Raw genomic sequence first — 17,274 nt, 5'->3', positions numbered from 1 at the left:
TATCAGTTCCCCACCCAGGAATTGGACCCGGGTCATGGCAGTGAAAACCTGGAATTCTCTCCTCTAGACCACCAGGGAACTCCCCTAAATGCAATATTTTAAAATGCTATTTATCCTAGTGTTTTCTCAGTGTTTTAGAGCAATGATTTTTGCAGCCTTCTATACCTCCAACCTGAAAATAGAATCAAAATATGCATTTCTAAAAACTGAAATCAGACAAACCAGACTGTCCTTTCTTAATATGAGTCAACCTAGGTTAGGAGAAAGAGGAATCTACACTTCGATTTATCTTCCAACATGAAACACAAAACCCTACCTTTTATGTTGTGTCACGGTGAGCACTCATCAACTAGATTTTAATTTTGTTTCTCTTAAGGATACTAAATCTGGTGACAGGTAAAACTCTGATACATTTTTCTTTTCACAATATTTCAGATTTTGAATATTTGAACTTTCCATCAGAATAATGTCAAGTGACAGCACAAAAGGCGAACATTCATCTAGAATTCAGCAGAAAAGTGATCCACAACAGGTCTCTGATAGGATATTTTTCATTGACGCTTCAAATCAGAGCTTGCTTACTATTCCAGCAGACATTTTAGCATTAAGAGAATTAGAGGAAGTGCATTTGGAAAACAACCTGATTGCAGAAATCCCCAAGGATATTCAGCATTTAAGGAAGATCAGGGTTCTCTACCTGAACAAGAACAAACTGAAGAATCTATGCCCGGAGATGGGAAGGCTGAGCAACCTAGAGGGCCTGGATCTGAGCGACAACCCGCTGGAAGCCTCGTCCCTGCCTGTGCTTAGTGGCATCCGCCAGCTCCGCGAGCTCCGCCTCTACCACACCGACCTAGCGGACATCCCCGTAGTCATCTGCAAACTCCTTCACCATCTCGAGCTGCTCGGACTGGCCGGAAACCGCCTGAAATCTCTACCCAAGGAAATAGTGAACCAGACCAAACTGAGGGAAATCCACCTGAAGCATAACCAATTTGCAGCGTTCCCTCTGGAGCTGTGTGGTCTCTATAACCTGGAGATCATCGACCTGGATGAGAACAAGCTCACGGTCATCCCGGAAGAGATCGGGAACCTGACGAAGCTGAAGAAGTTCTACGTGGCCTACAACAGCCTGGCTGTTCTCCCGGAGTCGCTGGGCCGGTGCACCAGGCTATCAGTGCTGGACCTCTCTTACAACCGCCTCCACACCCTCCCTCACACCTTGGGCGAGCTCGTGCAGATGACGGAGGTGGGCCTGAGTGGGAACCACCTGGAAAAGATGCCGCGCCTCCTCTGCAGGTGGACCTCGCTGTTCCTGCTCTACCTGCGCAACACCGGCCTGCGGGTGCTGCGCCGCTCCTTCCGGCGCCTGGTTAACCTGCGGTTCCTCGACCTCAGCCAGAACTTTCTGGAACATTGTCCGTTGCAGATCTGTTCACTGAAGAACCTGGAGGTCTTGGCCCTGGACGATAATAAGATATGCCAGGTACTGACTCCTCTCCCGCTGTCACTGTGCTGCCCGGCCCTACGTTGGTGTGGTTCCGAGTCTAAAATCAGAAAATTCGAGCTGAGTTGATGAGTGAAAATCGGGATTGACAGATCTCTCCAAGGTCATCATTCATATTACCTTTCCTGCCTGAATAGCAGTAGTAATCATAATGGTAGCTGATGTTTATTCGCAGTATGTAGGTGCCAGTCACTGGGCTAAATGCTTTTTGTGTATTATCACATTTAACCTTCACAATGACTTTTTATTTAAAGTCTTTCTTTTTTAGGATAGCTTCAGATTATAGTAAAATTGATAACATATTTCAGAGAATTTTCATATATTCCACACTGAGATTCCCCAACAATTAACATCTTAGATTACTATGGTACATTTGTTGCAATTAATAAACCAATATTGATACACTTTTATTCACTGAAGTCCACAATTTATCCATGTTTCCTTCAGTTCAGTCGCTCAGTCGTGTCCAACTCTTTGCGATCCCATGAATCGCAGCACGCCAGGCCTCCCTGTCCATCACCAACTCCCAGAGTTCACTCAGACTCGGGTCCATCGAGTCAGTGATGCCATCCAGCCATCTCATCCTCTGTCATCCCCTTCTCCTCCTGCCCCCAATCCCTCCCAGCATCAGAGTCTTTTCCGATGAGTCAGCTTTTCGCATGAAGTGGCCAAAGTACCGGAGTTTCAGCTTCAGCATCATTCCCTCCAAAGAAATCCCAGGGCTGATTTCCTTCAGAATGGACTGGTTGGATCTCCTTGCAGTCCAAGGGACTCTCAAGAGTCTTCTCCAACACCACAATTCAAAAGCATCAATTCCTCGGCACTCAGCCTTCTTCACAGTCCAACTCTCACATCCATACATGATCAGAGGAAAAACCATAGCCTTGACTAGACGGACCTTAGTCGGCAAAGTAATATCTCTGCTTTTGAATATGCTATCTAGGTTGGTCATAACTTTTCTCCCAAGGAGCAAGCGTCTTTTAATTTCATGGCTGAGGTCACCATCTGCAGTGATTTTGGAGCCCCCAAAAATAAAGTCTGACACTGTCTCCACTGTTTCCCCATCTATTTGCTGTGAAGTGATGGGACCAGATGCCATGATCTTCGTTTTCTGAATGTTGAGCTTTAAGCCTACTTTTTCACTCTCCTCTTTCGCTTTCATCAAGATGCTCTTTAGTTCCTCTTCACTTTCTGCCATAAGGGTGGTGTCATCTGCATATCTGAGGTTATGGATATTTCTCCCAGTAATCTTGATTCCAGCTTGTGCTTCTTCCAGCCCAGCTGTTTCTCATTATGTACTCTGCATATAAGTTAAATAAGCAGGGTGACAATATACAGCCTTGATGTACTCCTTTTCCTATTTGGAACCAGTCTGTTGTTCCATGTCCAGTTCTAACTGTTGCTTCCTGACCTGCATACAGATTTCTCAAGAGGCAGGTCAGGTGGTCTGGTATTCCCATCTCTTTCAGAATTTTCCAGTGATCCACACAGTCAAAGGCTTTGGCATAGTCAATAAAGCAGAAATAGATGTTTTTCTGGAACTCTGTTGCTTTTTTCATGTTTCCTTAGCTTTGATCTAATCTTTTTCCCTTCAGAATTCCATCCAGGTTTCTACATTACATTTAGTTTTTGCATCTCAGCTCTTCTTGGCTATGAGAGTTTTTCAGGCTTTCCTTGTATCTGATGACCTTGCCAGTATTGAGGTGTACTGGCAAGGTATGCTGTAGGATGCCCCCATTATTGGAATTTGTTTGAATTTTTTCTCATAAGACTGGAGTTATTGATTATTGGGAGGAAGATTAATTTATACATTTGTAATACAGTCATATTATCTTATCACACTCTGCTTTCCTTCCTGAGATCCTGTGACTTCCTGCATGATTTTTTTCTTAAATTGCAACCATTACTCACAATGATTTTTTGATGTGAGTGATATTATCCTCAATGATATAGGAGGAGAATGAGGCATGGGGCTTTTAATGTGTCAAGGCCATATACCTGTACCTGATAGAGTCAGAAAACCAGTCCATAGCATTGGACTGCAGGGTTCATCTTCCAGAGTTCCGACACATGCAACCTTAGGCCCTAATGTTCCAAAATCAGATATCTACAAAACCAGATTAGTCCCCAGAGAAGCTGTGTGTGCAGTCCCCATGTGTGTGCAGGGTGGTGTGTGCAGATATTCATCATAGTATTGTTGATAATCATGGCTTATGGGCAATAATGTGAATGTCAGTTGGGAGAGGAGTTTGCAAGTAAATTGTGGTATATTTATAAAATGGAATACTATACAATAATTTAAGTGAATGGGAGTTATATGTGCCAATGTAGATAGATCTCAAAATTGTGATGTTTATTAAAAAGTAAGGCACCTAATTGCAGAATATTGTGCCACATAGAAATCTTTAATCACACAAAACTACATACACAACATATAACACATATTTTATGTCCCCTACATGGAAAGGCAGATTCTTAACCTCTGGACCATCAGGAAAGCCCCTTATTGTTTTTTAATATTTGCAAATTTGAAAGAACAGAGTTCTGTTAAAAGCAAAAGACTATTCTGGAGAGAAAGAATGGAAGGTTTAGAAACCAACAACGCTAACCAAATATCATGTCTGTTTTTCCTGGTTGTGACCAACACTCTCAATGTGTATCTCATTACATTATAAAAGTCCTAGCTTTAAAGTTTATTTTTGTTCTTTTTGAATCTTTTACTTGATTTTCAACTTTTAGAACTTTGGGATTTTTTTGTTTTGTTTTCCTTATTGTTAGTTTCAAAACTGGAAGTAAATATTTTGATGATTACTTTAAGATTTAGGAAGAGAATCTAGTACTTAATTTCGACTTATTATAGGTAGCAACCCATGTTGGAGGATTTTAGAGGTTCTATGAGAAGCCCTCTGCCCATCCCCAACTCTTCCGATGTAAGAATTCCTGTTACAGTGAGCACAGTCTGTCATTCCATAGTGGGAGTGAAAGTATCAGAATATAAAGTGCCCTTGGGAAGTATAACACAGTTCACTTAAATCCTATTGAGTCATGCATGATACCTAATCCTCTCCTGTGAGACTTTTTAAGAGGTCTGGGTGGAGGAGAGAATCACACACAGATGTGTGTGTGATTAGCAAAGATTCAGTTCAGTTCAGTTCAGTCGCTCAGTTGTGTCCTACTCTTTGCTACCCCATGAACCGCAGCACGCCAGGCCTCCGTGTCCATCACCAAAGATTAGCCTCATCCAATACCAAGCTTTACTGCAAGTCAGACTGCACCAAAACATGGAGATGTTCAGTGTTATTATGTTGAACATGGAAATTTCCATATACCAGTGCTTATGATTCTTCAGTTCTTATGATGGTATTACTGTGTTTTTTGTCTTCCTTTCTGAATTTCCTATTATTCCAGTCCCTCTAGGAACCTCCCAATCATTTCTCTCTCTAATGACACATGGCCTTTAAGCCAGCTTCTTCTCTCTTCCACCCCCAAATTTACCGGATGGATTTTTTGGCACTTGAAGCCTAGACAGTAGCTTTTTCATGCCTGGTTGGAGGCAAAAATAGCTGACTTTTCATGTATACCTCGATGGATTTTATGTGTATGGTCCATTCCTATTGTTGACTGAAAAAGTGATGCACAACCTAAAAGTTGAGAACTGTGTTTTATTTGGTGGACAGAACTGAGGACTTAAGCCCAGAAAGCAGCCTCTCAGATTGCTCAGAGGGACTGCTCCACAGAGATAAGGGAGGAGCCAGGAGATGTAGGACTTTTCACAACAAAGAACACGTAGTCAGAACTTCAAATGATTTAACTGTTAATTAAAGAAATTAATTAACAAATTCTGACTTCCCTGGTAGTTTAGTGGTTAAGACTCTGTGCTCCCAATGCAGGGGGCCCAGGTTCAATCCCTGGTTGGGGAACTAGATCCCACATGCCACAGCTAAGACCAGGTGCAGTCAAGAAACAAAAACAAAACAAAAACATTCATCCCTAAAGAAAACCAAATTCTCAAGTTAATGAATTCAGTACTTTTCTATATATGGGAAGATGCAAGAGTCTGGGTTCATTGAAATCATGTATTTCAATGACGTCATTGAAATCATTCTTTTGATATGAGCCTTAGCTATCTAAGGGCAGTATTCTGTTCTTCCCATCCTGAGTCCCCTCAGGGTTCATGGTCCAGTGGCTGCAGTGGCTCAATGGTTGCTGTACCCTTTGTTTACTGATTTGGCAGGCAGCATTTTACATTCACACTATTAAGGCAGAAAACTCAGGTTTCAGAATGGCTACAGCTCAGTTATACTGTCAGCAATAATTGTTCTCACCTGATGCTCTGCAGGCTTTCTGTACATGCAAATTTATTTCTGCTATAATATGACTATGATGGTATTAATTATTGGCTCTTGAATATCCTGGGAAAAAAATCTTTAGATATTCAGTGGGCTTTTGAAAAAGTAAATGCTAATCCTCTGGGCTGAGAATATAGCAATATGAATGAAATAACTGGGTTATAATGAAGTGGTTAGGTTGATAAGTCTTTCCCTGTTATTTAGGACTGTACTAAATGCAGATGCTTTGCACTGAAGGAATCTAAGGGCCTGTTGAAGAATTTTGAAATAGCCAAGAAGGAAAGCTTAAACATCAGTTTCTCTGGACATTGACTTGTTCTGAGTTTTCTTTTTCTAGATGTAAATAAAACTGAAAATGTTTTATAACTTTTTTTAAAAAATGAGCCCTCACCTTACATAACAAAGAGGAAAATGTCTTACAGTTTATTCCAAGTGTTTGAAACTTTTGCCTGTAGGTCAAAAGAAAGCCTACTATGGGGATAATCTATTCACTAATTATTTACCTATTCCACCCATTTAGGGAGAGTTTGGGTTGAGCTGAACTCTACTAACCATTCTCATGAAAAATAGAATGGCAGGTTATGGAATGGGTGGAAGGAAAAGCCAAGGTTTAAGCAGGGACCTGTGAGGAAAGGTTGCCCAGTGAAGAATAGAGCCAGGTAACAGAAGTGTTTCAAAATGAATTAAGTTATTAACATTCAGAGTTGGGCCTTTTTTTCCTACAAGAAAATAGGTATCTATGTAACTTATTCAGTAGGGTGATTGTGTCGTGTATTTAAAGAATGAGATTTTCCATGTGGTTCCAGAGGGCCAGCCAGATGTCAATAGGGGATGGATTAGTGACACAGATTTTGACAGGAGAAGGAAATCCGAGTGGCCTTCATCCAATGATCTTTTCATCCCAGGAGGTAGTGTTTAAATAAGAGCTGGATGGCTAGCTATGGAACATATCCAACCACCATAGTAGAGGGTAAGAACAGGGAGCTTTTTAAGGCCTTCCAACTCTGAAAGTCTGAGAATCTGTGCAATGCCTGCCTAATACACATAGCCTTGGGATTCACCGCAGGGCAGAAGATATAATTATAATGGTCTTCATTGTTTCCTTCCAACTGGTATTTTAACTAAAGTTTCAAAATTGCTGACCTAAAGCCTTTTAGGATGGACATCACATCACTAAATTGATCAGTGCCAATAACTGAATTAATTATGAATATTATAGTTAATAATATACTAATAAGCTTTGTACTTTTTCTTTCAGTAGTGTCAAGCATTTGCTACACCATAGTTGAAAAATTTGCAATAACATAGGTTAAAAATTGCTCTAACTTTATCCAGAGCATGAAAGTAAAGTGCACAGAGGTTGGGGAAAAAAATAGAACTCCAGACTTTGGATCTACAAGTACAAAGACTATAGATGCAAACATATGGGCCAGCTTTGCATCTGCAGGAGATGCTAAATTGCTCCCTTTAAAAAAAAATCTTCCTCAAAACTAAAAGCCCAATTTATTTTCTTCTAAAAATAATCCTAATCTGAAACATCTTTTTGAAATATTTCCAGTTACCTTCAGACTTCGGTTTACTTTCAAAACTGAAGATTCTTGGACTAACGGGAAATCAGTTCTCTTCATTTCCGAAAGAGATCCTTTCTTTAGCATCTTTAGAGAAGTTATACATTGGCCAAGATGAGGGAGCCAAACTTACCCATCTGCCAGAATGCATTGAGAGACTAGAGGTAAGCCTCCCCAAATGAGCAGGCAAAGAAGTATACGCCCACCGATTCCTTGGCTAATACTGAGAAAACATGGTTGTATTCTCACAGGTTGCATGTGGAATCATCTATACTAGATTTCTAGCTCCCAACAAGAAGTCATTATTACACTTTGAGGCTTCCACTGTCTTCCTGAACAACCACAGGATCCACACTTGAAGAACATTTTATTGTGACTGGTCTTGGATATGTCAGGGCATACTCATTCCTTCTGTGTGGCTTGGCATGTTTTATTTAAAAAATTGAGCCATACCACTCTCCAGTTAATTTCCACTTTTTAAAAGTATTCTCTGAAAGTTGTACTACTTTGAAGTTAAAGTGTCATATAGATGATATGGCCAGGAATCTGCATTTTGCATGAGAGAGTCTGATTCCCCTTCCTGCATGGTGGAAAGCATATCATGGTTTATTTAACCATTGCAACAGGTTCATGCTGAAGATGGGTCCACAGCACTAAACCCCAGGAAAGCAACATAACATTATTCAAAGTAGCTATACCAATGTGTCTTTATGTATGCATGCTTTAAAGCATGATTTTTTCATGTTCCTGGTGCTACACTTTTAATAATAATAAAGTAGCTGTAAGCCACTACATAGCTCCCAGTCATGGACCTGAGTAATGACAGGCACAGCACAGGTCCTTCTCACCTCTTCCTAATTCTTCATTCCTTTGCTCTGTGTTCACAGAACTCCTTTCATCAGTTTGCTCCTTGTACGTGTCATGCCACTCTCTCCAGAATCTTAGGGTGAAATGCAAACATTGAATTTTTACCCAGTGAATCTGAAAATAGTCAACCTATTCTCTGTACATTTTGGCTACTTCCACATGGACGATGTTGGATTGATAACTGAGGCAATTGCAGTTCTATAGCAACTGCCACAGATAATTAGCTATTAAAAGGGAACAAATTATATTTGTAGTTAAATGATCCAAATTGTTTTTCTGCATTAAGTTCTAGTGAAACAAATAAACACTAGATTCCCATGTTCTCTTTTCCCTACATACCTGGGAACCATGACTAATGGCTTATCTCAAGAATAATTATATTTTTTTGATGACTCTTTAAATGTGCTTTCGCCTTAATCCTAATGAATAATATTCCCATTGAAAGAACATGGGAACTCGCAGGTGATTCTAGTTACCATAAATCTTTTATTATGGTATGATAACATACTCTTCTGTTATTCAGAATCTTAAAGAGCTGTATATTGAGAACAATCATCTCGAGTACCTGCCTGTATCCTTGGGATCAATGCCTAACTTGGAAATTCTTGATTGCCACTGCAATCTAATTAAGCAACTCCCGGATGCTATTTGCCAAGCACAAGGTGAGAAATCTTTGTAGATCTACAACCCAGTGGAGTTTGACTAGCATTTCCCATGATGGAAGGCATCCTTATATTACTAAAGATCAGTCTCAATGTTGAGGAGATTTCCCTGGTGGCTCAGATGGTAAAAGCTTCTGCCTACAATGTGAGAGACCTTGGTTCAATCCCTGGGTTGGAAAGATCCCCTGGGGAAGGAAATGGCTACTTACTCCAGTACTCCTGCCTGGAAAATCCCATGGACGGAGGAGCCTGGTAGGCTACAGTCCATGGGGTCGCAGAGTCAGACATGACTGAGCAACTTCACTTTTCAATGTTGAGAGCTTAGACCTACCCCGTAATCTCCTTGCAGAGCTTCTTAGTTGGTGATACAGGGAAGGCAAGGTACCTGATTGGTACAGCTAAAAGCCTCACAAAGGCAGTTAGTTTATTGGGAATTGAAAAGAAAATATCAACTGCTATGAAGATTGGCATTCATCCTCATAGCCATTATACTGTGAACCAGAACTTACTGAATACCTATTATCTGCCAGAATTTGGGCTTGGGGGTCCTGTAGTAAATTTGCATTAGATCACTAAGTCACTTACAAAAGAAAGGAAAAGGATTGACCCAGAGTAATAAAATTAGCAAGGCAGTTGGGGCTGGGGGGATTGGGAGTGGACCTATTTGACTGCCATGAAAAATCATACATCATTCATATTTGAATATGCAAAGATTTTCCACTAGGCTAAACCTAAACAGGTTTTTGCTGAGATCCTCCTAGAACCAGATTTTTAAAAATGTTTCTTTGCCATATTGTGCCGAATCTTCAGGTTTATAGATATATTTTCAAACTGTGACTATTTAATGAAAGAAAGATGAAGGAATATGAGTGGATTCTGTTGCCTACTCATGGGACATTCCAAGATTAGCAGCAGGACTTCCCTGGTGGTCTAGTGGTTAAGAATCCACCTGTCGGTGCAGGAGTCACGGTATCAATTCCTGGTCTGGGAAGATCCCACAAACAAGTATGCCCACGTACCACAACTACTGAAACCCAAGCTCCCTCCAGCCAGTGCTCTGCAGCAAGAGAAGACACTGCAATGAGAAGCCCAGACACCACAACTAGGGTGTAGCTCCCACTTGTTGCAGCAAGAGCAAGCCCACATGCCGCAACCAAGACCCAGCGCAGCAAAAGATAAATTAAAAAAAAAAGCATGGCCACAGGGTTGGATCTGTGACACTCCTTAGTCATCTCCTGATTCTGTCTTTAATCTCTGGAGGAATGGAACATTCTCAACATTTTTTAGTATTTACTATTTTCCTGTCTCTGACACTTATTTACACTGACTTCAACAACTCTGAGTTGTTATAAAACATTAAATTTTTTTGTTACATGGTCTAACAGGAAATAAACATTTCAAAGTGTTTGGACTAAGCAATGTATGCTTTAATTTTGCTAGTTTTTAAGACAAATTCATTATTTTTTAAAAAATAATTTCAGCTTTGAAAGAATTACGGTTCGAGGACAACTTGATCACTTATCTTCCGGAGAATTTGGATAGTCTAGTGAATCTAAAAGTTCTGACACTAACGGGCAACCCCATGGAAGAGCCCCCAATGTCAGTGTGTACCAAAGGCACTGAGGCTGTGTGGGAATACCTTAAAGAAAGGAGAAATATGAAAGAATTGGCAACAAAGGTAAAATAAGCAATGATTTTGGATAACATAATCACAGTTGCTCGGAGTAGGGTATTGCTAAACTTTACAGATTATTCTATAGGGCTGCTCTTTACACATCTACATTTTGAGAATTGTGATTCTTACTTATTGAATACTTTTACATCCCCAGGCCTAAGCAAGAGATTTTTAAACAAAAATCCTAGCTTTTTTTTTTTTTTTGTCTTTTCTGTTCCTTTTCTCTTTGTCAGATAAGAAGCCAACAAACAGGCAAAAGAAACCAAAACTTCAAACCCCCAAATGATCTAAAACTGTTGGACTAGTCACTGGAGTGAAAGGCTTATGTTAACTCAGATAAGACTGAAAAGTTAAAAATGAAAGCATTGTGGAGCACAGGTCTAGAAGCCAGAGTTCTGCTCTGCCACCAACATATCATCAAAGGGTTAAGATCCTCATTGCCCACTAAGCCGGTGGAGACAGAAGGATACCCCAGAGCCCAGGAATGTGTCCATTACAATCAGTATTCAGTGTTCTCCATTCGGCTGGTCCAAGCCTGCAGCATCTCACACCCGGATGACTGCATTAGCCCTCCAACTAGTGTCCCTTGTTACTTGCCTGCTTCCCCTACCGTATATATTCTTCTCTCTTTTTTTTTTTTTCCATATATATTCTTCTACTGAGCAGTCAGACCTACGCTATTGAAACCTAGGTCAGATCTTGCTGTACTTTGCTGAAATCAACAACTCTCCATTTTACCCCGAATAAAAATTAGTCTTTGGTCTGTAAGAACCTTTATCAATAGCCCTCAATCAAATCAGACTTAACAACACCCTCCCTTCTCTAATAAGTATTATGTGAAACTTCCCTTACTCTTTTAAAATTAGACTCATAGATAACATAAACTACCATAAACATAATTTTAATAAATCAAAATAATGCCCAAACTGTAATACAAAAGAAAAGTAGTTTATATTGAAATATTAATTTTAGTATGTATATACTCAGGGATGACTACACTGGAAGAATGAAATTACTTACTACTTTTAGGATACTTCCTAGAAGTATTTTGAACAATGTACCCCCTTGCACATTTTAAAATTGATATTAGACCTTTTTGTGCCATTAAGTTTAGTCATTGCAAAGGATTTACTTTGATATCAGTAAACATCAATTTACAAAATATTTGAACAAACTCTTACTCTACAGGCAAAAATTTTGTCATTTATTTTTTTTCTTGAACATGTATTTCCACTTTTCCTTTAGAATTGACCTTAATATGTGTGTGTATATATATATAATCTAAATAATTTATAGATCACCTTTCATATTTCTAGGCTACAAAAGTTTTATGTAAATTAAACTTTTTTTCTATGATCATAGCATTTTAACATTCTGGATTGAGTCTTTGTGCAATTAGTAGTAGTATAAAATTGACCAAAACAATATAAAATCTAGTATAAAATTTGATATTCAATTATTTGATACATAGGATGTTTGGAAAGATTTTTTTCACATAGTTTATATGTTGTTGTTGTTCATTTGCTAAGTTGTGTCCAACTCTTTGTGACCCCATGGACTGCAGCAAGGCAGGCTTCCCTGTCCTTTATTATCTCCCAGGGCTTACTCAAAGTCATGTCCATTGAGTTGATGGTGCTATCTAACTATCTCATCTTCTGCTGTCCTCTTCTCCTTTTGCCTTCAGTCTTTCCCAGCATCTGAGTCTTTTCCAATGAGTCAGTTCTTCACATCAGGTGGCCAAAGTATTAGAGCTTCAGCTTCAGCATCAGTCCTTCCAGTGAATATTCAGGGTGTATTTCCTTTAGGATTAACTGGTTTGATCTCCTTGCAGTCCAAAGGACTTTTAAGAGTTTATATGTCCTTGCATGAATATTACTTATTGCTAGAATGAAATAGGGTTTGGCATCAGTTCCATTCCTATTTTTTAATTTACAGAGGAAATACTGAGAAAGCTTGTTCAAATTCATAAGTTGACAAGGCAAAGAATGGAAACAATTTGTTTGCCTGTATTGTTTTGCTTTAAATGGCAGTGCTTCACACATCTCTGAACTTCCAGATATAGCTCCCTGAAATTAGATAGTAGGCTCTCAACTGACAAATCAACTTCAATTTTCTTGAAGGCAAAGAGCTGGAAACCACCTCTCTTATAAAGGATTGGTTACCCAGTCCTTAGAGCCAACATCAATACTGCTATTTTGAATTACCCCTTTTTCAGTGCCCCCGAGGTTTTTGGAGTCTTGGGCAACCCACCCTGGTCAGATTCAAATGGATGAAGGGCTGCCAAACGGGCAGTTGGGAAGGGGCGGTGGGACTCGCGGTGGGACTGGAGGGTCAGCAGTTGTGTTCCTCCGCAGGCACATTTTAGGGAGAGGGACGGGTGAGAGTTGAAGCTCTGGAAATGAGTTGCTTCCAACCCATCCAAGCCTGCACAAGCTTGGAAAGTCTCTGTGGACCAGAGTAAGTGGCACACAATTGAACTCTGTTGAGTCTTAACACACAAAAAGCCTTGCGAGTTTCCGGAATCCCTCTCCTGGGCACTGCTCCTTCCCTGGAAAGTCACCGCCTTAGCTGGTCTGCCGCTTGCAGGCTCCATCTCATCCTTCCCATTTTCGCTTTACTCCAAGGCTCATGCGTGCTCCCGCCTCTCTGTCCAGAGGTGCTTCCCACCGGGTGTGGGCAAGACTGGCCCTCACTTAGTTCAGTCTCTATTCAAGTATCCATACACCTGTCCTCAAGCCCCCTTATAAAACAGCATACCTCTACCCACCTCGTTCATTCATTCATTCAACAAATATTTATTGAGCTGCAACTATGTACCCGGCACTGTTCTAGGCACTGGAAATACAATACTGAACAAAATGGGCAAATATTTCTGTCCTCATATTGCTTAAAGCTTCATGTGGTGAGAGTAAGAACATGAAGTGTAACATAATATATATTAGAAAGTTATTTCTAAGTGATGTTAGAAAGTGATTATGTTGTTTCTAACATAATCATATGTTAGAAGGTTATTTAAGTGTATTGGAAAAAAGTTCAAGCTAAGGGGAACTGAGGTTGCCAGAAGTTGTGTGTGTGTGTGTATTATAGGGGTTTTATTTTATTTTTTGATCAAAACATGTATTTAGATAGGAATACCTGGTAGGGTTCAGACTGCTCTTCCATTTCACTGGACTACTAAAGTAGCCACTTAATCTATTTAGTCTCCTTCCATCTGATCTTGCTCTATTAGCTTCTTCTTCCTTTTTTTTAATTTTTATTTTATATCGGGGCCTAGTTGATTAATAATGTGTTAATCTCAGGTCTACAGCAAAGTGATTCAGTTATACACATACATGTGTTAATATCCTTTTTCAAATTCTTTTCCCATTTAGGTTGTTACATAACACTGAGCAGAGTTCCCTGTGCTACACAGTAGGTCCTTGTTGGTTATCCATTTTAAATATACAGTGTGTACACGCCCATCCCAAACTTCCAATCTATCTCTCCCCCCGACCCTTCTCCTCTGGTAACCATAAGTTTGGTTTCTAAGTCTGGGAATCTATTTCTGTTTTGTAAATAAGCTCACTTGTATCTTTTTTTAAAAAAGGTTTATAGTGGTTTCAGTTTAATGAGATGGTCAGTGTAGGATTCTTTGGGAAATTGACTGTCTCGACAATTATTACAATATATCATAGACTGGGTGGCTTGAACAACAGAAATTTATTTTCTCACATTCTGGAGGCTTGAAGTCCAGGATCATGGTGCCAGCATGGTGAGAGCTTCCCTTCCCACCTCACAGATGCTGCCATTTCACTGTGTCCTCCTATGACAGAGACAGCAAGCTATCTGTCTCTTCTTGTAAGAGCGCTGATTCCGTCATGAGAACCTCAGCCTTAGGAGTTTATCTAAACCTCATTACCTTACAAGGCCCAGTCTCCAAATACCAGAACACTGGGGTTTAAGACTTCAACACATGAACTGGGGGAAACATAGCTCAGTTCATGGCAACGACAATCAATCAGGTTCTTGAAGAAGTGGAGGCATGAACCATCTGAATATTAGGAAGAGTGTTCCAGGCAGAGAAAGCAGCAAAGCCTGAGGCCCTGAGCTGAGATGGTGCCTACGTGCATCTGAGCAGCAAAGAGGCCTGCACGGCTGCAGTGAGTGAGCAAGGGGAGAGTGAAGAGGTCCGGAGGGTGCGGGAAAATTGATAGGGCTTTGTAAGCAAATGCAAGGACTTGAATTTTGGGGTTTTGTTTGTGTTTTTAAGAAGTGGATTTATTTAGAGAGATACACATTCCAGGTGGTGCAGTGGTAAAGAATCCATCTGCCAATGCAGGAGATACAAGAGACCCAGGTTCAATCCCTGGGTTGGGAAGATCCCCTGGAGAAGAACACAGCAACCCACTCCAGTATTCCTGCCTGGAGAATCCCACGGATAGAGGAGCCTGTTGGGCTACAGTCCGCAAGGTTGCAAAGAGCTGGACAGGACTGAACTGACTGAGCACACACGTATACACATTCCACAGACAAAATGCTGTTGGTCTCAAAAGGGGAAAAAGACCCTGGGAGAAACACTCCACAGAGAAAGCATGGGCTGTCTCAGAAGGCAAGAGACCAGGACTTGAGTTTTATTCTGAGAGAAATGGGGAGCCACTGGCAGGTATGAAGCGTCTTCTAGAGAAGGGATGTTCCTGAGTGGGTATTAGGAAAGAAGATCTCAAGAGCAAGTGAGGGCTGAATAGCACCGGGGACTCTGCTCAATATTATTTGGCAGCCTGGGTGGGAGGGGAATTTAGGGGAGAATGGATATTTGTATACGTTTGGCTGAGTCCCTTCATTGTTTACCTATAGCTATCACAATAGTAATTGGCTAGTCCCCAATATAAAATAAGTTAAATTTTAAAAAATAGAACAAGTGACAATTACCTGTAGGTGGGAGCACAGGTGGTCCCAGAACAAGAGAGAAGGCAGAGTACCGGCACACCCATTTCCCTTGCTGTGCCCTGTCACCTCCTCGGCACTCGGCACCATCTGTCAATTATACAGTCACGTGCTTCTTGTCTATTGTCTTTTCCCCTCACTGGAATGTGAGCTCCACCGACTCAGTGGTACTGGTAATTCAACTGCTGTTTCCCTAGAACCATGCCTGGCATGTAAAAGCACCAAACACTTTAAAAATCCTTTGCCTGGATGACTGGCCAACTGAGAAAGAGGGAAGATAAGGTTTAGAGTTCTAGCTATATTCCGTTCTCCATATTTTGAAAATCACAGATTGCATACCAGAACAAAGAGCTGTAACCGTCTCCAGTGCATTGTGATATGAGCTGCTGCTATTCTTATTTTCAGATTCAGGCTTGGTGGCGTGGAATGATGGTACGCAGAGGACTTGGGAAATTTGAAGAACTGCTAAAATTGCAAAAGAAGGGAAAGAATTCTCCAAAAGATAAGAAAGGAAAGAAAGATGTAAAAGGAAAACCTGTAAAGAAAAAATAATAATTCTATAAATGTATGAATTGAGGTAATGAAACCTGGTGGATTAAGAAGGCAAAATCTCTAGGAATTAGATGCCTATCATACAAAAATTACTCACAGATACAGTTACATATAAAAATAAAGATTCTTTTACTGAATTGTTTATGGATAAAATGCTTTGATGTCTGGGAATTGCTTCAGAATAATATCAGAGAGAGGTAAGTGTAGATGATCCAAATGAACCAATATGTGTGCTTAGTCCCTCAGTCATGTCCGACTCTTTACGACCCCATAGACTGTAGCCCACCAAGCTCCTCTGTCCATGGGATTATTTTCCAGGAGTGGGTTGCCATTTCCTTCTCCAGGGGATCTTCCCTACCCAGGGACTGAACCCAGGTCTCCTGCATTGCAGGCAGATGCTTTACTGTCTGAGCCACTGGGGAAGCCCTAAAATGAACCAAGATCAGCCATAAACTGGGAATTGTGAAAGCATGTGGTAGTTACATGAAGGTTCACTACACTATCACGTCTGCTTTTAAAACTCTTACTTACGAAACAATTCATAGCACGTTCCAAAGAAACATACAGAAAGGTCCATGCACCCTTCAGCCTTCCTCAGTGTTGACACCCTCCATGACTATGGGAATGGACATCAGTACCATCCACGGAGCTTATTCAGATTCCATCACTTATACATGCACTTGTCACTTGTGTGTGTGTGTGTGTGTGTGTGTGTGTAGTCCAGTGCAATTTTCTTACATGTAGCTTTTGTGTAGCCACCACTACAATCAAGATAGAACTGTTCTATCACCACTGTGCTATTACTCTTAGTCCCACCTACCACCTGTCTCTCTTCCAGTCCCTGACCTGTAATTTTGTTATTTCAGGAGGATCATATAAATGGAATCACATAGTAAGTAACATTTGGGGGCTGGCCTTTTATTTTGCATAATTCACTTCCAGTCCATCCAAGTGGTGCACGAAGCAATTGTTCATTCCTTTCTGGTTGCTGAGTAGTATTGCATAGTTTGCTCACCATTCACCCATTGAAAGGTGTTTCTCTGTTTCCAGGTTTGGGCTAGTTTGAATAAAGTTGCTCCGAACATTTACTCAGAGAAGTGAAGAATCATTACCTAAAACATCCCCATTTATACTAATCAAGACCTCCTCACCCTGATGACTTTTTCTGTTG

At 40.6% G+C, this 17,274-nt stretch overlaps 1 protein-coding gene and 1 non-coding gene across 2 annotated transcripts; both read left to right on the top strand.

The window, feature by feature from the left end:
• The first annotated feature begins 466 nt into the window (after positions 1-466).
• LRRIQ4 (leucine rich repeats and IQ motif containing 4) lies at positions 467-17,204 on the top strand. Its single transcript, XM_069579977.1, is given in 9 exon segments — positions 467-991; positions 993-1,085; positions 1,087-1,332; positions 1,334-1,486; positions 7,415-7,588; positions 8,815-8,953; positions 10,435-10,631; positions 15,957-16,088; positions 17,154-17,204. Coding segments are annotated over 9 exon segments (1,710 nt in total).
• Positions 5,355-5,427, top strand: TRNAG-CCC (transfer RNA glycine (anticodon CCC)). The gene has a single exon. It is a non-coding gene; the product is annotated as a tRNA-Gly (tRNA).
• Positions 17,205-17,274: the final 70 nt, after the last annotated feature.

Source organism: Ovis canadensis, chromosome 1 (assembly GCF_042477335.2).
Source record: "Ovis canadensis isolate MfBH-ARS-UI-01 breed Bighorn chromosome 1, ARS-UI_OviCan_v2, whole genome shotgun sequence".
Classification (NCBI taxonomy): Eukaryota; Metazoa; Chordata; class Mammalia; order Artiodactyla; family Bovidae; genus Ovis; species Ovis canadensis.
The sequence above is the reverse complement of the archived record's forward strand: the minus strand, read 5'-3'. Positions and strand labels throughout refer to the sequence as shown.